Here is a 26798-nt window from a genome sequence, read left to right on the forward strand (position 1 = left end):
GTGCTTGCTCAGGTCCCTAGCCCCTTTGCAAGCAGTTCTCCCCTCCCATCAAGAACACAAAACTGTGACCCAAAGATTCTAGTTTCTGCTTTGCCACTAAGCAGTCACGGAGCCTTGAGAAAATCACTTAATCACTCTGCATTTAAACTCCCCCATTAGTATCTGCTCCATAAATATTTACAGAATAGATGGATGAATCAATTAATTAGATTCCTTGGTTATTTCTGTGCTTTGATTTCCTCCTCTGTACATTAAAAAAATAACCACCGAAATGACGTTGTGTGATTATTAGGCAGAATGGAATAATAATAGATGATGCACATGGAAGTACATTGAAGAATGTGGAGCACTATATACATTTAAGCATAAAAGACAATGCGATGTAGTGGTTAATGACACAGGCCCCACGGTCAGACATGAGTTTAAAATCCAACTCTGGTGCTTGCTAGGTAAGGAACTTTCGGAAAGTTATTTTACTCATCTGAACCCTTTTTAATGGGGATGGTTGTCGTATCTATCTTAAAGAAAGAGAGTTAAATAAAATAAGGCATGTAAAGCCCTTAGCTCAGTACCAGACACACAATGCTTATTAATGAAAGAGGAGAAAACTATACTGTAGTGGTATTAATAAAACAGTGGACAGGCATGATTCTCTGCATTTTAAATGGATTGTGCAAGCTGCAGGATGGAGAATGGATTGAAAGGGACAAGTCTGGAGGCAGAGGAACAAGTTAGGATATTTACATTAGCAACTGGGACTGGATCATTGATCTCTCTTGTGCTCCAGTCTCAAATATCCACCTGCTATCTTTTATTAATATCATATTTTATTAATATCATTACAGTACAGTTTTCTCTTCTACCATTAATGAGCATTAATTATGTGTCTGGTACAGTGCTCAAGGCCTGGCCTGCCTGAATGTAACAATTATTCTCTCCATGCTTACAGAGGCAAGTGATATTCAGAGAACTTTAGTACACACCAGAGTTCTCCTAGATGACCTATCAGTCAGAGAAGCAGCACAGAAGAGTGGCTAAGAGCATGAACTTTGGCACTAAATTGTCCCAGTTCAAATCCTAGCTCATTATCACCTGCTGGCTGTGAGAGTCTGGACATGTTACTTGACTTCTCTATGCCTTTGTTTTTCCTTCCCCAGACTGCAGATGACGATGGAACAAACTCACAGAGTATTTGTCAGGAGAAATAAGTTAGCAGATGTAAAACACTTAAAATAGTACCTGGCACATAATAAGCACTGTTTAAGTATTTGCTTTATTAGTATTATTACTCTTGCAGTTATAAGTTATAGAAACCCACCTCAAACTTGATCTAAAAAAAATGAAAGGAAAATACCAGCTCACGTAAAAAGAATGTCATCACACTGTCTTTTTCCACACCTCCACTTAACCTCATTTATAGATAGAGGCTCCCCCAGACTCAAGGTATCACCTAACTCACAGCTGGAGCAGGAGAAGCTGTCTTCCCTAAAACTCCAGTTCTTATCCTCTGGTTGGCCTGGCCTGGATCTTATGCCCAACACTTGGGCTTTTTAGGGAGGCGGGAACGGGAAACAGAATCAGCCAGTCTTTTGTACAGCCCAGCCGAATTACACTGAGCAGGCGAAAGGACGTTGTGTAAAAGAAGAAAGCTGGACACACAAAAACAAACAGTCCTACACTGAATAAGATGGAAGATCAAGAATTGAGTTCAAGTCTGCCCGACTCCCACTCTATGCCCTTTTCAACACACCACTCTCATCTTCGCATGTTCTTTGTTGTTATCCTCCTCATCATCATAGGGCAACTCTTTGAACTTTTTTTTCTTCTGGAAAAATGTCCAACAACTGGGTGGTATTTCACCAAGACACAAGCTGCCACACAAGTGCCTCAGTAGAGAGAAAAGTAAATGCCTTTCACTGTACTTTGACAAAAGGAAAACCTTCATATATTCACACGCAGTCCCTTTCTTCTGAAGAGTGCCAAAGATTTTACAGATGCCTAATGCCCCAATGAGAGAAATAAATCAGAAGAATTTAAACTGTGGCCAAGGCTTGCTACTGCTACTCTGAAGTGACCACTCCACACACATATGGATAAGTGCTCTGTCCCAACAATCAACACTTAACTGCCTGAACTACTTTTGGGCCTCATTTAACTTGTCCATTTATGCAACTGTAGATGCCTTTCTCCTTACAGCCATAAAATTTTAGAGTGGGAATGGACATTACAGATCATTTGGTTCAATCCCCTCATTGTCCAAATGGAAACAAATGGAGTCCAGAAAGCGTTATTAACCAGCACAAGGTCATGTAGCAGATTTATTGCAAGCCCAGAAGTAGAACCCAGTTTTCTTATTTTCCAATACAATGCTCTTTCTGAATAGCCACACAATTTCCAAAAAGCTATCCAGTGATTCCAAATACTATTAATTTCTTTCTTCTCCCAGTATGTGGACCACATAGTGTTTGGATGCATTCTGGAAGCAAGACACATTTATCATAAAATGTCAGCAATATGCACTAGTCACTGCCACCAGAAGGCAATGAAATTTGGTAAAAGTGACAAGATGCTGTGGTTAGGGCTGGCCCTGTGAGAGGTCTATCTTGAGTACTTCTCCATCCTCTGGTAGGTTCTCAGTGCTCCTGGGCCTCCCTCAAATTGACCCAGGCTCTCATGGACCTGCTTCTTACACAGCAAACACCCTATGCCAGAATTGATCTTTCCCTATCAAAAAAACTGACTTCTCCTGTGGACCATTATCCCAGGACCTCACATGGTTATATGTGTATATTTAAATGAAGGCTTCTGAGAATTAAGATCTCAACATAAAATTATATATTTTACTACATCTCTGTTTCAAAATTGGATCTACTTGATATTGTTTTTGTTGCTGTTTGTTGTGTTGTTTTGGTTTCTGGTTGTTTATTTAATGGTCACAGATACAGTTCACATATTTTTACATGGAAAACCTTACTTCTTAGAACGAATTAGTTGCAACTGTCTGGTTCTATGGACAAATCATAAAATGATTTTGTATTAGATAATCAGATATACAGGGGCCTTCTGATAATTAGTGAGTTGGTTTTTGAAGCCTCAAAAAGAATACCTCCAAATTAAGTGAAAGTTACTTGAGCATGCTTGTCAGGTAGAAAGACAAAAACTCTTAAATTGACTTACTAACTATACTCATGTTCCCATCCACTTTTCCTCTGTGCCTTTAAATACCTTTCTATACCTGTACTGTCTCTATCCATGTAGTAAAAGTAATGTATGTTAGAGACTCCCTTCACACACACCTGCATCCGTTGAAGACCAAACGAACACTGTTGATGTCCGAAAGGTCTTTGAGCCTTCCTGACTCCCACCCTCCGATCACTGGCAATGTCAATTCCTTGGAAACTCATTGGTGGGAATGAGACCAACTCTCAAGTGAAAATAGTTTTCATTCTAGACAAGCTCAATCTAGCCTCAAAGCCTATAAATCTCATTTTTAAAGCTTAAGTCTTTGATATCAATTTTAGTGTCAACCTAACTGCTCCCTATGTGACAATTTTTTTCTATCTGTCTCAATCTGTGACATATGTGGAAGGAATTATTCACAGAGCCCTTTAGTTAAGGTCAGGAGTGACAAGTCCCACTGGACTTATCAAACATTCTAGTTGTCCTGATTTTCAATATATTTCGCTGAGATATTTGTTACCAATTTATGGAGGCACAGTGTTGTGTCTTCTTCACATCAGTCCAAAATAAAGTAGGTGGGCCATAGGTTGAATTATGAGAAAGAGAAACAGACAGTCAAATGTCATCATAATGTAATGGACAATATCTAGAAATTTAGATAAGTGCATGAGACTAATGTCTCCTTAATATGAAAGCTATACTTTTATTATTCTGGGTTTTTTTCCTTAAGAAGTAACCTGAAGCTTAAATTTACGTTATGATTACAGCCTTTCTTTTATAAGTTGAAGCACATTATTTTGGTCCATTGAACAAACTCATTCTTATTCATTGCCTTTTAAAGTTGACATTTAACTTTCACAGCTGTAGAGTTGGCAAGGAGCAAAAGAATACTTAATATTCAAGAGAGCAGATTCTAAAACACCACTGCATTCTATTGTATGGAACATCCTATAATTAGTGTATATTAACTGAAAGAAAGAATTACATATGGAATTAGTGGAGGATGGTTGAAGGTGTTCGTGTATTTATTTCCTTGCTAATACTCATGAATCAAATAAAACAAATGAGTAATTCTAGCAATTCAAACTCATAAAGGCTGATTTTCTAAAACAGCATGTCTTTGAATGCATTTGCCAAAATAGAATTAAGAACAGCTTTTGGTTCTAAAGGCCTTGAACCTCTAAATCAAATAAGATAGGAATTAGCCATACCTCCTTGTATTATAATTTCCTATTCAACATCAGAAATGACTAATCTGTTCATTCCAGATATAACTATGGTGTATCTGCTGTCAGTCAGGCTCTCTGTTAAGCACTGGGAACAGAGTTATGATAGTCTTGCCCATCAGAACATTGAATTTAGCAAGAAATACAGGAATGCAAGTAATTGCAGCAAAGATGAACAGTGTTAGGATAAAAGAAGTAGGCAGTGCAATGGACATCCTCCAGCGACCTCACCAAGGCACAGAGACTGAGGTAGCAATAGGTATGGGCAGGTCCTCTGGAGGAAGTGGCTGATCAGATAAGACTTGACGATGTCAGAGTTAAGATTGAACATAGACATCGAATCTTGTTTCCTCCGGAAGCTCCACTAAAACCACATTAAACAGACTTTTTAAAACTCATGATAACGGGGAAAACAGGAGAAGGGACAAGAGAAACAAATTTTGGAAGCTCAAGATAAGATGGACAAGGGTCTCTGACTCAGAAAGTGGAATCCTAAGTCAGCAAAGGCCTGGAGGAAGAGCTAGATGAAAAGCAGTTAGAGCTCCAAAGCTACTCCCCTGGTCCCCACTGCAGAGTACCTGCCCCTCCCCATGCCAGCAGGAAGCTAGAAATTTATTCACCAGAGAAAGTCCTTGATCAACAACACAATTCAGTGACCATACACAATGAAGGACCCCAGTCCGATTGCCCTGCTTACTCTAAGGACACAGGTACCAGCCCTTCACCCTTCAGGTGGGAGACTGGGGAGTCTCCTCTGGGAATGTGACCAGATCAAGAGGAAAAACTAAAATATAGTCATGTCACATAACGATGTTTCAGTTAACAACAGATTTGACTGTATGTACTATAGAGATCCCACAAGATTATAATAGAGGCTGGGCCTGGTGGCTCACGCCTGTAATCCCAGCACTTGGGGAGGCTGAGGCAGGAGGATAGCTTGAGGCCAGGAGTTTGAGGTTGCAGAGAGCTATGATCATGCCACTGCACTCTAGCCCAGGCAACAAAGCAAGACCCTGTCTCAAAAAAAAAAAAAGATTATAATAGAGCTGAAATATTCCTATTGGCGAGTGATGTTGTGGCTGTTGTAACATCAGAGCACAATGTTTTACTCACATGTTTATGGTGATGTTGGTGTAAAAAAACCTACTGTGATGTCAACTGTATAAAAGGAGAGTATCTACAATTATGTACAGTACATAATACTAGATAATGATAATGAATGACTATGATACTGATCTATTTACTATACTATACTTTTCATTGTTATTTTGGAGTATACTCTTTCTACTTATAAAAAAAAAAAGTTAACTGTAAAACAGCCTCAGGCAGGTCCTTCAGGAGGTATTCCAGAAGAAGGCATTGTTATCATAGGAGATGACAGCTCTGTGTCCGTTATTGTCCCTGAAGACTTTACAATGGGACAAGATGTGGAGGTGGAAGACAGTGATATTGATGATCTTGACCCAGTGTAGGACTAGGCTAATGTGTGTGTGTGTTTGTATCTTATTTTTTAACAAAAAAGTTTTAAAACTAAAAGATAAAAATTTTAAAAATAGATAAAAGCTTATAAATGATGATATGAAAAAGAAAATACTTTTGTACAACTGGTACAATGTGTTTTGTTTTAAGCTATATTAATACAAAGGAGTCAAAGTTTTTTAATAATTTAAAAGTTTATAAAGTAAAACAGGTGTAATAAGCTAAGGCTAATTTATGGTTGAAGAAAGAAAAAACATTTTATAAATGTAGTGCAGCCTCAGGGTACGGTGTTTATAAAGTCTACAGTAGTGTGCAGTCATGTCCTAGGCCTTGACGTTCACTCCCCACTCACTCCCTGACTCACACACAGCAACTTCCAGTCCTGTAAGCTTCATTCATGGTGCGTGGCCTATACAGGTATACCATTTTTTACCTTTTTATACTGTATTTTTACTGTACCTTCTCTATGTTCAGATACACAAATACTACCATTATGTTACAACTGCCTGCGGTATCCAGTATAGTAACATGCTATATAGGTTTGTAGCCTAGGAGCGAGCATAGTCTATACAGCCTAGGTGTGGAGTAGGCTATACTATGTAAGTTTATGTAAGTATATTCTATGATGTCCGCGCAGGATGAAATCACCTAATGATGCATTTCCCAGAACATACCCCTGTCGTTAAGCAATGCATGACAGTACTGACATTAGGGCTTCTTTGGAAAAATGACCCCCTAGGTTCCTTCATATCCAAGTCAACAAGACTCCCTCACAGGCTCAGATCTCTATCTCTTAATCATGAGAAGAAAGCCAAAGATCGATTCCCAAACATCTGAGGAAACTGCCTCCAGCATAGAAGAGAGATACCATACAAACAAATAGAAAACAAACAGAAACAAAAAAGCATCTTGGAGAAAACAGAGACTACGCATGGGGAAGAAAATAAAAAAAAAAAAAAAGCAAACTATCATTAACATCCCCAAATAGATAAGAGAAGATATTGAGTCAAGAAACCAAAAAAAAGATAATATAAAAACAGAAAGATTCATAAAACAAAAAGAGAATCCAATAGTAGGGTTGAAGAAATAGACAGAAAAGTAGATAGAGAAGACAAAAAGAAAATAAGAGAGAAAAGACAAGAAGATTAAAAGACAAGGCCAAGCATCCCAATATCCAAATAAAGGATTTCCAAAAGAGAGAACAAAGAAAACACAATAAATCAAGAATGAAATAAATCAAGAAAATTCCCCTGAATATGATTTATAGACTGCGAGGATTTAGCAAGTGTCCAGCAGCGCGCTTACCAGGTACACATCAGTTACCACTCTAGTTGTTTTACATGCGTTACCTTGCCTACTCTTCACAACCTCATAATGCGCAATCCAATACTTAGAATCTCGACAGGCTTATAAGTATATTTCCACATCATCTATCTGTAATATACATTATGAAAGTTTGTCTTCTTTAGAAAGATGAATGGATAAGAAATTTCTTTTTTCTTTTGTACTAAGAATTCATGCTGCCCCCCAAATAAATGTACTTCTTTTTATTAGTGAAGATAGTAGTCTCTTACTGTACAGTCGATTCTCACAATTCACAATAATGCACTGTGAAGTTGCCATGAACACTAAATTAGCAAATATTGAGCCTTTGCTCTTAGGGGAAATACAGGATTAGGTTCCTGCAAGCCTCTGGTCACATTTTCACCAATCCATCAATATGTAAACTTGTTTTATGTATATTTCTGCTTAAAGACACCTTATTTAATATGTATTTTTGATTTATTGACATCGAACTCACTGCCAACAACACCATAACTCATGCCTGAATGAAGCTTATCTAACAGACGTATTTCCTCTGAAAGGCACATCACAGCCTTCTTGCGCTTGGGAACACAACAACACTTCAGAACGATGCTTTGGGGACATTTTAAACAACGAGATCACCAACAAAAAGCATAAAAGTTTGAAAAACATGGCACTAAATTAACCGTGAAAAGGACACTTGTTTACAGGATGAGAGCTGAAACGAGAAGGCAGGACATCACCTTGTGTGACCTCAGCTGGGTGTGTGCACATCTGGTGGACTCAAACATTTGTTGCTCTGCATATGTCCATGAATGACCACCACAGACCCATGAGTATTAATTTGTAGGTTACAAATACACAAATTTCAGCAAGTAGAAAAATTAGCAAATATAGAATCTGCAAATAATGAGAATTAAGTTTATTGCTATTATAAATGCTATGCATATTGATAGAAAAAATCTTTTGTTAAAGAAAAATTATGTAAAGCCTTGTAAAAGATATTTTGTTGCCCTTGGCATAACCCTCATACCTTCACCCCTGCAAACAAACCTTCCGAATCAAGAAACATTTTGTACAATCTGCAGCAGTTTAGGGGCTACTAACATTTTGTTCCAATCCGGTGGATGCCTAGTAAAGACAGCTCCAAAGCCTCTGGCAGGTGATCCAGTGTCCCTGGAATAAGATAACAACTTTTAGAAAACATGTTGGACTGTCACCCATATACTTTCAAAGCCGTACAAAACAAATTTGGGGCTGAATTTTTATGATAATTATTTGTAAAAGGTTTGTCATATTTGCAACTTTTATGTGCTTTGCAAAATAAAATGTCCCAACAAGTAAATGGAAATTTTAGCATTTTTGTCATTACCTTGATTGCATTTTTTCCATAATTACAGTGTAAGATAAAGGCTATGTAATGCACTTCCATAGATAGGCATTGTACCAGGTTGTAGGACTATAGCTATGATTAAGAAACAATTCCTGCCAGGTGTGGTGGCTCATGCCTGTAACCTCAGTATTTGGGGAGGCTGAGGTGGGAAGATGATCGCTTGAGGGCAGGACTTTGAGACCAGTCTGGGCAACAAGAGAGAGCCCATCTCTACAAAAAATAAGAAAAATTAGCCAGGTGTGGTGGCTCACGCCTGTAGTAGCAGCTACTCAGGAAGCTGAGACAGGAGGATAGCTTGAGCCCAGGAGTTTGAGGTTGCAATGGGCTGTGATTGCGCCACTGCACTCCAGCCAGGGAGATAGAGTGAGACCACGTCTCGGAAAAAAAAAAAAAAAAAAAAAAAAAACCCAGTTCCTAACCTCAAAGAACTCAATCTTTGACTAAACACATATATATAAATAACTAGAATGCCAAGTCCAACTGTTATGCAGGACATAAAATACTCAGAGGGCAAAGATACAAAAGCAATTAATTCTGATTAATGATGATTAGTGAAAGCTTACTGCACGTCAGGCAATATTTCCATGCACATTTCATACTTAATTTCATCTAAATTTCAGAACAACCCTATGAAGTAGATACTTTCATAATTCCCGTTTTACAGGTGAACAAACTGGATTGTATACATCAACTAACTTTCACCAGTAAATTATAGCACTGGGGTTTAAACCTAGATAGTCAGAATCCTGGGCCAGAAAAAACTTGTAAAGAGGAAATGACATTTTACCTGGACCCAGAATAAATACAGTGTTGCTTGGTAAACAATTAAAGTAAAGAGAATTCCCAACAGAAGCAACAGCATGAGCAGAAAGCATGGATGTCTGAGACGCAAGTGCTTAATGTGTTCCTATAATGTGTAGCTGGGGCCACTATCCCTCTTTGCTACTTATATAAATCCTTTCCTGCCTTTGTATGTTCTGTTAACAAAAGAAAATATTAAGAATACCTTTCAATAATCCCAGAGCTCATTGTTTCCTCATTTAATAAGGCTTTGCTCTTTATTCTAGCCAATTCTTTGTTTACAGAAACTTGTGACATCTGTTCATGTGCTTCTGATATCCAAATCTGGAAAAATAGAAGCCACTTATAAGAAAAATGAATTAATCACCAAAAATGATGAGTTATTAAAATTTATTTCTACTGAAGTACATTCTGATTTTAACTGTTGACTCTAGTTGACATTAAAAAATAAGTAATATCTCATAGCTATCAACTATTTCATTATAAATATGTAAAAACGGCAATGACTGTGTATTGTTGGAAAATAAAAAACAAATTTTTTAAATGAAATATGAAGTGCTGCATTCAATTAAATACTAACTCTACCTACTTTCTATTTTCTTATTTATACTTCTCAGGGTTGGTATAGTTTAAATTCCCTAAGAAAATGTTTGTAGCAGTCACTTTGTAGATCACAAGGACTTTAGATATCATCATCATCATTATCATCATCATTGTCATCATCATTATTATCCTATGCTCTTAGGAACACATCCACTCTCTATCACAGAGGATAATTTGGTGAGTTGTCAATAAATTATTATTATTATGAGAGGAAATCTGAAAATTGTAAGATGTACTCAAACCAATTGCAGAAACATCATGGGTAGCAGCTAGGATATCTTGAGAACAAAAATCGATAAAGGATTCAATATTTTCTTCATATAAAACTCTAGAAGATCGCAAATATGGAGGTTAAGAGCAGAGAACCAGAACTCATCACCAAGGAAACGTGTTACTTTCCCCAAACCTGAAGACTAGGTTCCCCAAGACATCCAATGAAGCTCACTAGATTTTCTATTTAAAAAAAGAGAGACCACTCTTTAGAAACCTGGAGCCTTCAACTGTAAGAGTATCATAGCCATAGTCAAATGTCTTTGATTCACTTTGGGTTAGTAATAAGGCTCTATTATAATTAGGCATCTATCCTAGTAAAAACAATTTTGATTATAGTCTCGGTTCCTGGTTCCTTGGTCTACTCAATGGCTCTCTAGATCCTTGGCTTCTCAGAGCACTGCTCTATAAGACCTCAAGCTCCTGAATCACTAGCCTCCCAGCCCAATTTCCCAGATCTCGCCCCTACACCCTTAGCTCAACTACTCTTTCTCTCAGAGTTCCAGGTTCACAAGTCAGTGGTAAAGGACACTGTATTGGGTCTCATATATAACAAAAAAAGAAAGAAATATCTTTTGGGAAAACATTAATAGCCATCATTTTGTTTAAAGGTTTATGAGATTGACTAGAAAATTAAGCTTAGGTATGCTCTGATCATTTTCAGCCATAAAGCATTTCAACAAATCAATCAACCCTTTGAAAATTATATGAAACAAAGATATTTCCAAACATGAAATAGAGGAGTAAAAGGAAACAGATAATAATGGCATTAGTGGAGCTTAAGTTTATCGAGTGCTTATTCTGTGCCAGATGATGTATTAAGCACTTTATATGTATTATTTCATTAAATGCTCAAAGCCACCCTATGAATGTTGAGTATCAGTCATGGTCTCAGAAAGAAAAAACAATCAAATGGGGAACTGAGGAGAAGTTAATGAAAGATCTATTTATAAAAGTGTGGCAAGCATTAAGAAATTCAACGAACAATGTTGACGCACCCTGAGGATAACAAAAGTGGAGAGCCACAGGGTAGGGCACTTACTGGGACCCAGAGAAACCTATCACTGTAAAGAGAGGGCCATCTGATAGTTGTGGTTTTCAGACAGACACATAGCCACTGCCAGACCATGGCCCTGTAGGGAGGAAACCATAGGAATAAATGTCCAAGCTCACTCTCCTTTCACCTCTGATCACCTGCCAGTCCTCCCATGGGCCAATCCCAATAGGAAACCAGAGGGCAAGGATTCTCATCAAGGAAATCCGTAAAGGTCAGCCTCCTTGGCACAAAGCATGTTGAGAAGGATGGAGAGCAGTTCTGGAGGAGCAGATGAAGAACACTTGGCATAATTTATTTCCATTTTAAGGAAGGGAAAACAGAGGCTGGATGGGATTAAGTAACACCTAGGTAAATCTGCTAGAAAGAAGAACCTCCACTATTTAAAACTCATGTAGCCTGACTCACTCATTCATTCATCCATCCATCCATCGCCTGACTCACTCATTCATTCATCCATCCATCCATCCATCCATCCATCCGTATCTATGAAGTATCATCATACTAGGTTCTAGGGCTTGAGTAGTATCCAAACTCCAGTGGCTATACTGGCTATAACTTAGTGAGTTATAGTAAATTATGGGGATAATGATAATAAGAGTAGCACATGGCCAGACACCATTCTAAATGTCTTCACATTAAATGCTCATGACAACTCTTCTATTCTCACTTTACACATGAGGAAATAAAGACACAGAAAGTTGTAGACCCTTGACCAAAGTTACGTCCTATAACTGGTAGAGCCAAGAATCAAGGAGAAGCTGTCTGACTCCATAGCCCACTCTTAACATCTGTGTTTACTATATCAGAGACGAATGTTATCCTCCAATATTAGACCTTCCTTCTTCATCAGTAATAAGAAACCCAAATTTTAGAAGGGCGCACGATGTGACAGAACACATTTTCCAGACACCCTTATACTTAGCAAATGACCAATGACTAGTATCACTAGGACCAATCGGGCATAAGTGGAAGTAGCATACAACCTCCAGGAAAAGTCTAGTTTTTCTTTTTCTCTTCCTGCTGCATAAAATGTGAACATAACAACTGGTTTCCAGCAGTCATCTTGGGTCCTACCCAAGGGATGGCGGAGCAGAAAGCTGGAAGGAATTGGTCTCTGACAATGTATGGAACTTCCATATCGGTCCTGGTCTGCTGTCCTCCAGACTTTTTACATGAAAGAATAAAACCTTAGTGAACAGCCTCTGTTGATTTATGGTTTCTGTTGCATGTAGGCAAACCTAATTCTACACCATCTTAATGTGAAAAAATCACTTTGGTGTAGAAATGTTCATAACCTGACATAAGGATGGGTAATTCATAAAAGCACTACCATATGTTTAAAAGTCTTTCAGGCTTTATATGTACATATATCACAAACTGGAGATTGGCAATTTGGTATGTGAGATAGCTAAATTAACACAGTACAAACTCATAAGATAATCACTAAAATTTCCATTTAATTTACATAATAAAATCTAGCTTGAGTTAAATGATAATATAAAAAATATCTAATGTAGACAGGAAGCTCATTTCATAATATCATTCTTGTTCCATTTTCCTGAGTAGCAATTTTTTTTTAAGTATCAATTTCTAATCTTCCAGAATGAACTCTTCCCATATGGGCTGCACTTCAGAAAACCCACTAGACATAGAGCCCGAGTATCTGGTCCAGGAAACGAGGAGGTCACTTACAACTTCCCCTCAGGTTACACATTCTCTTTTTTTGCTGAAGATGACTTACTTATCCCTGGCAGAATCTTTTAGCAAGATTTATTTTAGATGATCCGCAGTTGACAATTCTTTCTTGAGTTCCTTACAGGGCCACAGAAAGCATGCTCCTCTGACCCATAATGAAAGAAGTACATTGTACTTCCCAAGTCAAATTTTCCTTCTGATGCTATAGGCTGCTTCTGAAACCCCCGAGCCTACAGTCTTTTGTCAAGCATGAGTGAGACCCCAATCCATCAAGTTGGGGAACTTGTCCGAGATTTATTTCTTCTAGGGACAGGAAAAGAACCATCCCCTAAAAGCTTTCTTGAACAGGTTCAGGGGAAAACAATGAAATTATTTTTCTAATTTCACTCTATGAGTCCCAGTTGTTCCTCAACCTCCAGGGAACTCTTATCAAGTTCCCTGGTTGGTACCCCTGAGGCCCCACTCTCAGGTTTGAAGTGAAGAGGACATACTTCCCATGCCCTTTGGGGACCAGCATAGGGGGGATTCACAGTATGCATGCTTTCTCCAGACAACTCCTCCAAATTCTAAATACTTTTGGCCAGATCTCTTCGATTTCAACCTTCTTTGTTTGTTTGTTTTTAAATCCTCAAGGTGAATGAGAGACCAAGAAGCTCAAAACCAGTTACTGCCCAAATGATTTACATGTCCTACATGAGTGGTTTGGCACCTGATTTTGGAATAAAGGAGGAGTTGGCATCTATTATCTTAGATCTTCAGTCATAACTAAGAATCTTATTTTAGCCTTTTAAACAGCACTCCTTCTACCAGTGTAGCTTTTTTTGCTCCATTGCCAAAAAAAAAAAAAAAAAAAACCAATACTTTGTTAGAAGTCTTTATCTTTAAAAATCATTAAAAAGGCCATTCTTATTTCTCAGCAGTTTTGCCCTTGGAAATCCTGGCTCTATTTTCACATCTAGGCAAACTCAGCAGTGCCATATATTGATTCTAAAGGATCCCAGGGAGGCCCCCACAAATATAACCAACATTATTCTGAACAACTGAACTCCCACTTGTTCAAGCAAGCTTTTATGGGATGGTTCTTTTCCTGTCCCTAGGAAATATAAATCTTGGACAAGTTTCATTTTTTTTTCCTGATCACTGTCAGATAATAAAACTATTTCTTGTCACAAAATAGTCTCAGTTAAATAATTGATATTACTAAAATAACCGCAAAAATTTGTCCTTCTAGTTGTCCAGTTGTCTAAAAGAAGTTAAGAGTAGAGCAGGCGGAGAAATAGAAAAACAGCCAACTCAGACCCATCCCTCAACCCCGACTTCCCTCTCCAGAGTTCCCCAGCCTAGAGCAAGCTATAGGTGGGGAAGGAGAAAGGCTTTCACCTTAAATGAAATTCATCATTTTGATGAGATCTTTTAATTATTGAAATGTGACCAATAGACTTTTTATTATCTGAGAGTGACCATAAAAAGTGCGGAACCTGCACAAGATTTCATCCAAGCATGAAGAAAGAACTAATTCCACAAGGAAGCAGGGTGAATAGGCAATGGAGACAAAGAACACAGATGTGTGTGTGTGCTTGTGTGTGTGTGTGCACGCGATTGCACGTTTAAGTCCCGTTTGTTTAATGTAACAGTTATGTCTGCTTAAGTGAACTAATATACATGAAGAATTAAAATCTAATTTCTCTAAGCATTAAATTAGAGCATGATTATCGATGTAGAAAAGGAGCAGCAAAGGGAGTGATTGGATCAAAATGGCAGGTGGCCTGCTTTTGTTCCTATCCCAAATCCCTAAAAATGACACGGAAGATATTTGTGGGAAAAACCCACAGATGCAGCAGAAAACGAGGAAAGTATACTCAGCAGGCTGAAATTTATATATAATCCCTAAAACAGGAAAAACAGATGCAAATGTGGTGATATCAGAAAAGACAATCCAAAGTAGCTCCAGGAGAGGATACTGAAACCACTGGCATCAACCCCAAGCTCAGAGATTATGGAACCGGAAAGCAAGAGGGGACCCTGGCTCAATAGCCCCCATCCTCAAATATCTTCCTTTCTCCTGGTTTAAATGGTTCTCCTACAATAGAATTTAAAATTATTCCATTTACAAAAATTTGATTCATATGCTCCTTTCAGGTGCTTAAATATGAATGCAAAAAGTATCTGTACGATTTTACTGGTCAAAAATACTATTCTAAAGTCATTCGATAAAGAAGACATCTGCACTCGAATGTTCATAGCAGCACAATTCACAATTGCAAAGATGTGGAAACAATCCAAGTGTCCATCAATAAATGAGTGGATTAATAAAATGTGGCATATGTATACCATGGAGTACTACTCAGCCATAAAAAATGGTGAATTAATACTTCTTGTATTAACCTGGATGGAACTGGAGGCCATTCTTCTAAGTGAAGTATCACAAGGATGGAAAACAAACACCACAAGTACTCACCATTAAATTGGAATTAATTGAACAACATTTATGTGGACATATGGAAATAACATTAATCAGAAATCAAGCAGGTGGGAGTCAGGAGAAGGGGATGGATAAATTCACATCTAATGGGTACAATGCACATTGGGTGATAGGTACACTTATAACTTTGACTCAAATGGTACAAAAATAATTTATGTAACCAAAACATGTATACCCCCATAATATTCTGAAATTTAAAAAAAAAATACTATTCTCCTATGTCAATTAAAGAAAAGAATACCTGAGCCAATTAAGTAAATGATAATTGAATTTCTCAGATCTGGCATAATTATATCCTTTTATGTCCCTTTTAGGGTCATTAATTTTTGAATGTCATATTTTTATTCACTAAAACAGCTCTTATTTAGGCCTACTTAGCTATTCTTAATCTATTTCATTTCATAAAATAAATGTAAGCATACTTTTGTACTATCCATTTATTTGCCATTTTAAAATCCAAAATGACTGTGATGCTGTTAATATTAGCCTAATTTGCTCATCAGTGCTGTCCTGTTAGTTCCAAAAATGTCTTGGCACCAATCCATTAGCTATATAAGAAAAATCTGTTTAATAGAACTGCTCATGTTTTCCTTTGTTCCTTTATGTCTGACAAGTTCTCACCTTCTATGACACAGCATCATATGGGCTCTGCACTTAATCTTTCTAAGTTTTCAGGAACATGTACCCCTTCCTCAAAAGTGGTCTCTCTTTACCTCTCTGTGGCTCTCACTTTAACATCAGCCTAACACGCTACGAGGGTAACGGTGATTGTGACAGGGCTTTTGGTAGTATTGTGCAGGTCCTTGGGTGAGGGGCTTCACAAATTGAAGAAACAATGGTAGACATACCCCTGATGATTTCAGTTTGCATGGAATTCACTCTGGTATAGTTATGTAGCATCTGAATAAAGTCCAAATAAAAAACAAAATACCGTAGTTTAAAATGCTATTACCCATCATCGCTTAGAATAAGACAATGAGAGCAAACCCAGTGGCCTGAATCACTGCTCCTCTGTGAATCTAGATCCCCCATGGCCCTGCGTGGCCTCCTGAAACCACATGGCCACCGAGCAGGAAACCAATTGTCCCACACTGAAACCTGAGTGTTTATTTCCAGACTCCACCAAGAGATGGTTCCTTTAAGATTCAGCTTAGAAGCCTCAAAGGAAGCCATCCCTGAACCTCCACCAACCATTTCAGTTTAACTGCACCTCACTGCACCCTGATCTTCCTATCATAGCATCCATTGTACCCTTTGCCACTGTTACATGTCCCGGTTTCCCCTATGAACCCATGTGCTCCTTATGTGCAAGGACCTTGTTTTGAATTATGTTTCTTATCCTAGCACTTAGCATAATGTCAGGCAAAATGATAGGGCCTGAAAAACGGTTGTCGAATGAAGTCTTTCTTCCTTTTTCCTTCTTTTCTTCCTTCCTTCACCCCTTCCTCCATTCCTTCCTTCTTTCCTCCCTCCCTCCCCGATTCCTTCCTTCCTTCTTCCCTCCCCTCCTTCCCTCCTTCCTTCTTCCCTTCCTTCCTTCCACAAATATTTATTGCACACCCACTATGTGCCAGGCATTGTTCTAGGAACTGAGGATACAACAGGAAACAAAACAGACCAAAGTCCTCACTTTCATGGAGCTTATATTCTATTAGTAGTAGGGGAAAGACAGACAATTAACAACTAAATAAGTCTAAAACATGTCCAGTGGTTTAAGTGTCATGAAGAAAATTAAAGGACAGGGGATAGAGAGGACAATAAGAAGGGGCTACTCTTTTGCACATGAATGGGTAACAGTCTTACCGAACACATGGGACTTTTAAGTGGATACAATCAGAAAACAAATCTGTTCTTCTTTCATCACTGCCCACCCATAGTCATTTGGAGGGGCTAGTCCTTTCTCATGCTCTTTGATGAAAGATAAGACAGGTCCCAGGACTTTTCTGGCTATTCTCAAATAATATAAAAATTCTCTGGCTACTTCTGTCTCAAGAAGAGTCTTATCGAGGTAAGTAAAATGCCAGTCCCATATAATAGTCAAAAATTCAAATTTCACTTAAAAGTTAAAGATTCTTATTCCTCCCCCTTGGGCCTGCTCTGGAGCAGCCTACTGCAGTGGGAATAGGGGCATGGGTCACTTCTTAATCGTCCCACGTGGACTTCTTCCCTGCTCCCCACCTCCCTCAGCTTCCTTGGGGGTTGATGCCAAGAGTGTGAGGATATACGGAAGGAGAGAGAGGAAAGTGCAGGAATGGCAGAATGTAATCTTGTTTTGGTTTCCTCTAGGTATGTCTACCTTTGACCCTCTCTGGCATCAGTGAACATTCAAAGCTGACTTTCTTGGGACGTTGTGATGGACTTTGGGATCCCCTCTGGGAACATTCAGTGGCATGTCCCATGATACAAGATGCCGCTGGCTGGACTTAATTGTCCAGCCTCAGACCCTGGAAACCCAGCCAGTCCCTCTCCCATCCCGACATGAGATGCTCTTGGACAGGCTCTGAAATGGCTGCATGTCATCTTCCTCTTCCACATGGCCACATCTGATCCATAAGAGCCACATCTGGGCCCAGCATCCACACGTCCTTGCTCCACCTTTAGGGACATGTAGCTGGCTTCCTCTTAATGTTCTGCTTCTTCAGACAGATCACCAGAGTCTCAGTCTGAACTTCACCAGGCACCCGAGGGGCTTTGCAGATGAGACTTACAGCACACCACTACCACTTGCAAACCCTCTCTCTACTTTCAAACTGCTTTTTTGGTTTCTTGCATTTCAGTCGTCTTACATCCTTCATGTGAGCGCAAAACTAATAACACCATCTTCTTTGAGGCTCTCACATAAGTGACCTAATTCTTCACCCTGGCACATGAGGCTATTATTTTGTTCTTAGACATTCGAAGACTTAGCCAAAATGTAGACAAAGAGAGGCCCATTTAAAATCCTGTTACAAATACATGATGCTCACATTAGTCCCAGCAACAGCATTTAAGGGCAAGGAGACCTTCAATCAGCTAAATGAAAATACTAGTGGACGTAAGAAGCAGCCACCCAGCAACAATCCTGCAAAAGAACCAAAGTGCTAAGAAGGTGACGTGGCCCGACTTCAGACCGAGGAATGAACACAGAGACATAAAGACGCAGACACATGGCTGCAGCCCGTACAAAAAGACACAGACACCACAAGACAGTATGAGGCTGCAGCGAAAAGCTTTCGCTGAAGCTGTTTATTTATAATACAGGTTGTTTGGCAACTGTCCCACTGCAAGTTCTTTGTTCCCACACCGTCCCAACTCAACACGTCCCAGTTCCTTGTTGTTTCGTCTCCAGCAAACAGATGTTTGCGTCTCAATTCCCTAGCCCCTCCTGTTTGCAGAGAGAAGACGCTCTGGACTTGCATGCAAGGTCACAGACATATTCTTGAGAGAAGCAACAAGGAAACTTTCCCAGACAAAGGTGTCCTCTACAGAAGGCATTCAGGAGAGAAACAGATAGGCTACACAGCACTGATACGGACATAATTCAGGAAACAGGACAGAAGTGACGGCTAAGATGTAAGAAATCAAAGGCTCAACACATATGCAGTGAGATATATACAATGCCCAAGCCAGAACAAAAAATAATCAGGTTTATTTTCTGACAGGAGGATGCAGTTGTGGGGGGTACAGAGGCCACTGAACAAGAAGTGGCTCAGTTTGGCATTCCAAGAGGCTGTTTGGAAAAGTCTATAAGATCTTAGACTTTAGAGCCATAGGAGAAAAATGGATTTTAATTTTTAATACATTTCTTAGCTGTTTGACTTCACACCAGTAGTTAAGCTTCCCTTGGCCTCAGCGTCCTTGTGTATAGGATATGGGTCATTTATGGCACCTGCCTGAAGAGTTGTCCAGAGGATGAAATGAAGCACTTTTAATGTAACCGTCTTATTGAATTGATCCTATTGCATCAATAGGACGCAATCATGAAGCAATTTTCTTTTACTCAAACTGCCGCCTCTTCCCACCCACACACAAAGCTGGTTCTTTCCTTTTGTTTGATGAAAATCTTAGGCAGTCTCATAGCTTCTCTGGGCCCCACAAATCTCAAGAACATTCTCATTTTAGTTATGAACTTTCCAGTTCAATGGAATAACCAAAACTTGTAACTGTATTAGATGTGAGCTTCTCACCTGCTTTGGGCCCGGAAGCCTCTGGGCGGGGAGCCTTATTGGGCTGCCACCCTCCCCTGCCTCTCTGTGCTGGTCACTGACCCCTCCCAGTATAGCTGATGGGGACAGAGCAGGTGATTGGACACAGTGTTAAGTGACCCTTACCCTCTTGACCTGCACTAGTGCCCCTGGACTTGAAGGACACCCAAAATTGATTCCTTCTCACCTAGGATACTTTTGCAATTGTTTTTAGGAATTCTTTGAGGCCCTCCAACTGCAGCTTGCTGGAAGCAGGCAAAGTTTCTCCTCTTCCTGGCAGCTATAACCCCCCTTCCTGAGCTTTGGGTGTTGGATGGGTCTCTTGCGCCTGGCCTCCTTGCATCACTGCCACCTCTATTCCTACCTCAGGCAGCCTTTTTCAAGAGGGCTCTGGCAGATTCTCTCAGTGGGTGCCATGGGGAAACTCACAGGCTCACATATCCTTGGCCACTGCCATCCCTGCTCCTAGGGTGGCTCACTCCCTTCCTCTTTCTGCTCTGCCATGTCAGGCCTGACCTCTCACATGTAGGTTCTCAGGCATGTGCCATGTACCTGGACCTTGTGTCTTCTAAATTCCAGGACACACATGTTAATCTTTCTGCGTGCTTCCCTTGAAACCCCTCTCAACTGGGGAAGAAGGGGCATGTAACCCACAACTAAACAAATCCTCTTTCAGCTCTTCAGCCCCTCATCTTTAAGGATAAAACTACTCATACTGGTTTAACCTAGTGTAGGGTCTCTTAGCAGGTCCTGCCTAGGTGGTCCAGCCTCTAAAGAATGTGTGGCTCCTACCAATTACTAAGAATGTTCTAGTCTTTAGGCCTCCATCAAAACTCAGTGACAACAGGAAGAGGGATTCAACTATCCTCCTGCTACATCCAGGATCACACCTGACACGTGCAGGTATGGACTCTCCTCCTCGTCTTTACACCTGGGACCTTGGGTGAGTCATTTGAGCTCTGTAAGTCTGGATTTAGACCTGGAATGGTAAGATCTTTCTTGCCAACTTTATAGCTTTGTTATAAAGAACAAGAAACAAGATGGATGGGCCAGTGCTTTACACACAAACATCTATAGACAAAAATGTAACATTATTAAGCCATGAGAGTACCAGTTTCATCAGAAATAGGGACTCCTCATCTATTTTCCTTTCTATCGAATACATACTCCAAACCTTGTAAGGGAACGACAGGGTTTCAATGGCCATCAACCAAAAGACATTGAAAAGGTACATGTTACTCTTTATTTATACACCCTTTATTAAATCTGAGGCTTGACCGAGTAATGCACAGAATGTAGAGGAAGGAATGTTTGTGGTTCCTACACCTCGTATTTCACTTCATCTCACTTCCTCCCACAACCCAGAAACCAAGAGCGTTTTTATTTAAGAATCAAAAATAAATGTTTTTTAAAGACAAAAGACTCTAAGTGCATGCCAGGCAATGCCTGTCTTGCCCACCTTTCTCTTGTCCTGGCCACAGCTCCATGCTCCAGGCGAAGTTAAGCTGGGTTTGGGGGGGTGCAGAGCAAGGTGGCTATTGACTGAGTTGGGCATCGGACTCCAGAGCCCTGAAGGAAACCAAAATATTTTTTCCCACCGTATATTGAGAATTGTTAAATTAAAGGCACTGGAAACACAGGGAACACTCTGCCTCGGCCTCTTTTTGCCTGATGGCAGGACATAAATCCTTCCTTGCTGGAGACAGCACTTGCTTATGGGCCCAGCAGGCACCGGAGGAATCTGGGAACAGATTTCACTATCTTCCAACATTTTTCTGCCTTTTAAAAGACTAGACGTCTCTCTCCTTTGTCTTGTCATTACATAGGATTTATGGCTTTTTGTTGAAATACTATTTAAGCAAGGCCCCTAAGCCACTGCCTCGAGAGAGAAATACTTTTAAACTGAGGCCTCTCCCACACGATGTGTACAGCACACACTAATAAGCTTCTGCTTATTTTTCTTTTGTTAATTTGACTTTTGTTTTCAGGAAAGTGTCTCAACGAAGGACCTAAAAAGAGAAAGAAAAGAAATAATGTTTTCTCTCCTGCAGCCCCATCGACATGCTGGTGATGACCAGTGAGACCATCTGATAGAAAGGGCAAGAGGGTCAGATAGACACACAGGACACCATCAGATTGTCCCTAAGATCTGGGCCATGGGGCAAAAGGAAAACCCGAGCAGAGAGAAACAGCAATGCCAAGAGACTGTGTGTGTGTTTGTGTGTGTGTGTGTGTGTGTGTGTGTGTGTGTGACAGAGAATGTAGGGTGGGGAGAAAGACATCTTGCTTTAGAGCCGTCTTGGTTCCTATAAGTTCCCTCATTCCATATCTGGGCAGCTGTAACTTTAAAATAAATCTCCAATTTTCAGGCTATCCTTATTATTAATACTTTCTGTCCATTGCCTAGAAGAAGGAGGAAGGAAATGGCACTGCCATGCCAAGCTCATTTGTTTTCACCACCTTGCAAAATGGAGAACACTTTCCAATGTAGAATTATGGATCTTCTTAGGCCTTCTCTATTGGAAAAGCTGATCTGACACTAGCCCAAACTTAGGGGGCAAAATGTGACACAAACCCAGTCTTCTCATCACATGCACATCCATCCTTGTCAACTCACAGCTCTTCAGGCCCCGAGGCCACCCTCTAAGGCTGAACTGTCTTCAGCTAGCTTCAGAGCTTCTGACATTATAGGACACAGTTTGGGAGTCTTAGGAGGTGAGCCCCTGTCTCACACTGACTGAGAAGACACCCAAGTAGCCAAGCAGTAACTTACTAACTTACAAACAGGAATTACTTATGCAATGAATATTCATTTTATAACTGGGTTGCACAAATCTTATGAGAATATTAATCGTATATCTTATTTACTCACATCTCCACTACCTTAAGACAGGTACGCAAGACTTGGAATCAAAGACCTGGGTTCAAACTCTCACTCTTCCACTCCCAAGCTATGTGACTTTGAGTAAGGCACTTAACCTCTAGGAGTCTCTTTCCCCTCTTCTGTAAAATAGAGATAATAATAACTACATCACAGGGTTATTGTGGAGGTGAAGGAGACATCTAGCAAGATGCTGCTGCAGCAGCTACAATAGCATTGTAACCACAGTAACAATTTCCTAAGCACTTGCTATGTGCTAGGCACTGTGTCAAGTGCTTTACTTGCTTTATCTCATGTAATGTCCCCAATAATCTTATGCAGGAGATACAATTTGCTGATGCACATAGTGGCTAAGTGGCCTGCCTAAGTAACTAACACAGCTAAGGAGGGATGGTGCTGAGAAAATGCTCCTCCCTTTAGCTTTTCATGTTTCACTGTGACAAAGGTTCCAGATTTAAACCAAAGAAATTAACAGCAACCACTTACCGGGGGTTCATCGGTTCCAAGTCGCCAATATGTTGAGTTGCATAGTTTTTTTATGTTATCAGGACCCTCTATATCATAATCTTTGGGAAAAGCTTCTCGGTCACGGTGCCTTAAGAAAAAATTAGGAGTCCATTAAGGGATAAAGCTTATTTATCGTGTATTTAATTAGATAATTAAATTTTTAAAATTATATAATGAAAATTTACTACATTTGTAGCATTATTTTAATTATCAATTTACTGGATTTGTGACATATATTTGCCATCTCTTTTCAAGTAATTCTCAGGCTATTTCCTAAAACCAACTTAGCACATGTTATAAAACTAATAATGTCACAAAAAAAATACTTATCCAACACAGTAATTATTCACTGACTCCAATGAACTGAATCTTATTAAGTAATGTAGATTAGTTACCGATAGTAAATTCTAAAATAAGACACGGTAATATCTTAGAAAGGCAACTTGCCACTTTGAAAATTCTTTCTACCATGAATTTTAATTACAATTTTTTTTTCAAAATGAGGCAGCAATGTATTTGCTCATATTGATTTATAACCTGTGCTTCCTGCTTCTAAAGAGGGAGTAAAAGAAGCTGACAATTAAACATGAGCTAGAAAAAAAAACAGTTCTAAAAAATTTAGATGGAAGAGAAAAGAATATTCCAAATATCTTGACTAAAAGGGTGGTTAGGAATAATAAGAAAGGAGGAACTAGGGGATAGAGGAGGAAAAAGGAGGTGACATGCCTGGCAACAGAAGTAGCTGTTTTTATAGAGTTTTCTTGGGTGAAATAAAGGAAGCTGAGGCCAAGCACCCCTCAGAAGGGGCCTTGCTTTAAGGATACAGGGCTAGGATTGTTTAAGGGATAGCTGAGTACCCAGGAATTCATCTATCCATCTATTTGTTCATTCAGCAAATATTTTTAAGTACCTACAACACACCAGGCATTTTGCTGGGTGCAGGGGATGCAACATGGTGTAAGACTCTGTCCATCATCCGGACAGAGAGATAATTAAATAAGAAAAATCTACAATGTAGTAAGTGCGGGTACAAGACTGCAGAAGCGGGACAGCTTCCCTTAACCCAATGGGGCACCCAGCATCCAAGTCATGAGGCCCTTTAAGACCTGACCCCTACCCTGACCCCTGATTCCAGTGTGTGCTCCGCCCTGCCCTGCATTTCTAGGTCAACTTTGCCTCCCCATCTCTGAGTGTGAGAGCAGAGCTCCATAGTGGCACCCAGCAGCCGAGGAGCCCAGGGTGGGGTCGCAGCCAGAGCACCGCACATCAGCCCTCTTCCCCGCTCAATCTGAGCATCAAGATGCAAAATGCTAAGTGCTTTTTGGTAACCTGCAAGCATTTTATGAGAGCCTGATAGGAAGCTCTCACTTAAGTCCTTATGGGGGGATATTGAACAGCAAGAACCAGGAGTGGTAGAGCGAACACAGCCCTGAGTTTGAGTCATTGCTCAACCAGGTCCTGCTGTGTAACCTTGAGCAAGTCACTTAACCTTTCTTTGCTTCCATTTTAATATGTATAAAATGACAACAGAAATAAAAGCAATGCCTTTTAAGATTTTAATAAGAATTAAAATGAAAAAATAAAGGCAGATGATTCTTCATATATACTATAAAGCACCATAAATGTCTATGCATAGTGAATATTAATTGGGCTTCAAAATCTGGTATACAGCAATTACAACCTTATTTTTCTGTAATTGAACTTAATTTCTCTTTCAAGCTCTCATTTTGCCAGGTGGACACCCTGGATCTTGGTCAATTCTGGATTTCTTCCAGCTCTCAGGGGTTTGCGTGGTGCCCTGATGCTGAGAATCCATCCTTGTTGTCATCGTTTCTTCTGCTTGCACCTGCAGAAACATCCTCATTCCCTGGTGGCCTTCCATAATGGGTTCGTGCAGGTCTCTAGCCTCCTGGTCTTGCCACACCTACTGCTAGGTGGACTGACATTCCGCCACAAGGGTGCCACTCTGTAGCCCACCCAAAACCTCCTCATGTCCCTTTCCACCCAAGGCTCCTGGAAACCCAGACACCATCCCTGGGTTATCTGCCTGACCCACCATGCAGAAAGTGTTTCATCTCCCCAGCACACTGGACCTGGGGACACAGGGAGCCCCAGCCTTCAACAGTTCCACTGACACTACCCTGGGAATGGGAGGGGAGGGAAGAAGCAATGAGTCCGGTATTTCCAAAACCTTAATTCAAATTCAGAATCCCAGACCAACCCTAATATTCTCAGCTTCTCTTCTGGCCTTCTCCTTTCCCTGTCCATGAATTCTTCCTTTACTATGGGACAGGGTGGCCTGGCTATTCTTCCAAATCTGTAGAGCTCATGCTAAAACCCAAGTTTTTGAATTCCAAATCCAAAAACTTGGTTCTTTTGTTGCCTGCTGGGTCATTCTTCCCCAAGACAGTAAAACCACAGTACCTACCTGTGAGCAAACAAGTGAGGGGAAAATTACCAATTAATATTTCAATGTATTAGCCCCCCAGGGCCCACCTCTCTATTAGACACTGAAGAAGGCACAGTGCCCAGGGCACACAATACTTTTAGGGGCCCACAAGAATATTTTAATTATTTTTAAATCAGAAAAAATATATAATCCAGTTTGGATTAAACCTCTCCTTCTACCATCATGGTCATAAACTATCATTTTTAACTTTTTTTTTAATGGAGGAAGGGGCCATGAAGGCAAAGACACTTAGGGCCCATGAAGGCCAGCATGTGGTCCTGATTACCCTACCATGTATTTTAAATAAGTTTTATTATAACCAGATTCATACAAAAGATGCAGATATGTTCCTTTTCTTATAGCAACCTTAGATAGCAGCCAAAAGCCTAGCATTAAAAACATGAATCAGTAATGAAGGTGTTTCTTTGTGAAATTGAGCTAATGTAATTTTTTTGTTTGTTTTTTGAGCTAATGTAATTGACGATTCCTCATGCCCATCGTCTGCCCACAGATGGTGTACCCTCGGCCTGCTAGGCTCTGACAAATTCACAGCCCCAAAACATATGCTCCTGCTTCCAAGAGGTTGCCAGGCTAGCAGAGAGAAATACATATGTTTAAAAATTATAAAATGTATTATGTATTATAATACATGTGTTTTTATATTATAATACATATCTTCATTTATGCATCCCTCTGTGTACCTTTTTTAGGGGGATGCACATAAAGTAATTTACAGACCTCAGTAGAGAGCACCCCTAAACACTTCATCAGGTGCCCCAATAGCTCGAGTTCCAAAGGCACAAATCTTGAGTGAACCATTGATGAGTTTTAATAAAAGCATACACCCGTGTAGCACAAACTCCGCATGTTGTAGATTATTAGCATCACCCCGGGTAGTTTCTGCTTGCTCTTCCCAGTTGGTCCTCTCACCTTTGTTCTGATTTCTTTTCATTATAAATTAGTTTATCCATTCTAGAACTTAATATAGATGGAATCATGTAGCATTTACTTCGTGTAAGCCTTCTTCACTCACACGTTCGAGATTCACCCATAGGTTGTATCAGTAGCTTGTTTTTATTGCTGAGTAGTATTCCTTTGTATGAGTTATGCTACAGTTTGTTCATGTTTTTACATTCTCCTGTAGATGAAGACCTAGGCTCTTTCCAGCTTTTGGCTATTTTGTATAAGGGTGTCACACCAATATCAGGGTAGGTTTTATCAGAACTCAGAGGCATTGAAAAACTTTATTGAATATGAAAACCCTTTTCTCTTTCCAAATACGACTA

General features: G+C 39.8%; 1 protein-coding gene across 2 annotated transcripts in view; it reads right to left on the minus strand.

Moving 5' to 3' along the window:
- The window catches only part of LOC105808051 (chromosome unknown open reading frame, human C9orf135), a 92413-nt gene that overhangs the window by 32216 nt on the left and 33399 nt on the right, over positions 1-26798 (minus strand). For both annotated transcript variants that reach the window (XM_012641607.1, XM_012641606.1), the window contains exons 2-4: positions 23043-23151; positions 9590-9708; positions 8298-8366 (exon numbers count right to left, since the gene is read on the minus strand). In XM_012641607.1, coding sequence (XP_012497061.1) covers positions 8298-8366; positions 9590-9708; positions 23043-23151 — 297 coding nt within the window. The remainder of the gene's footprint in view (positions 1-8297; positions 8367-9589; positions 9709-23042; positions 23152-26798) is intronic.

Source organism: Propithecus coquereli, unplaced genomic scaffold (genome assembly GCF_000956105.1).
Source record: "Propithecus coquereli isolate 6110/MARCELLA unplaced genomic scaffold, Pcoq_1.0 Scaffold166, whole genome shotgun sequence".
In the NCBI taxonomy this organism is placed as follows: Eukaryota; Metazoa; Chordata; class Mammalia; order Primates; family Indriidae; genus Propithecus; species Propithecus coquereli.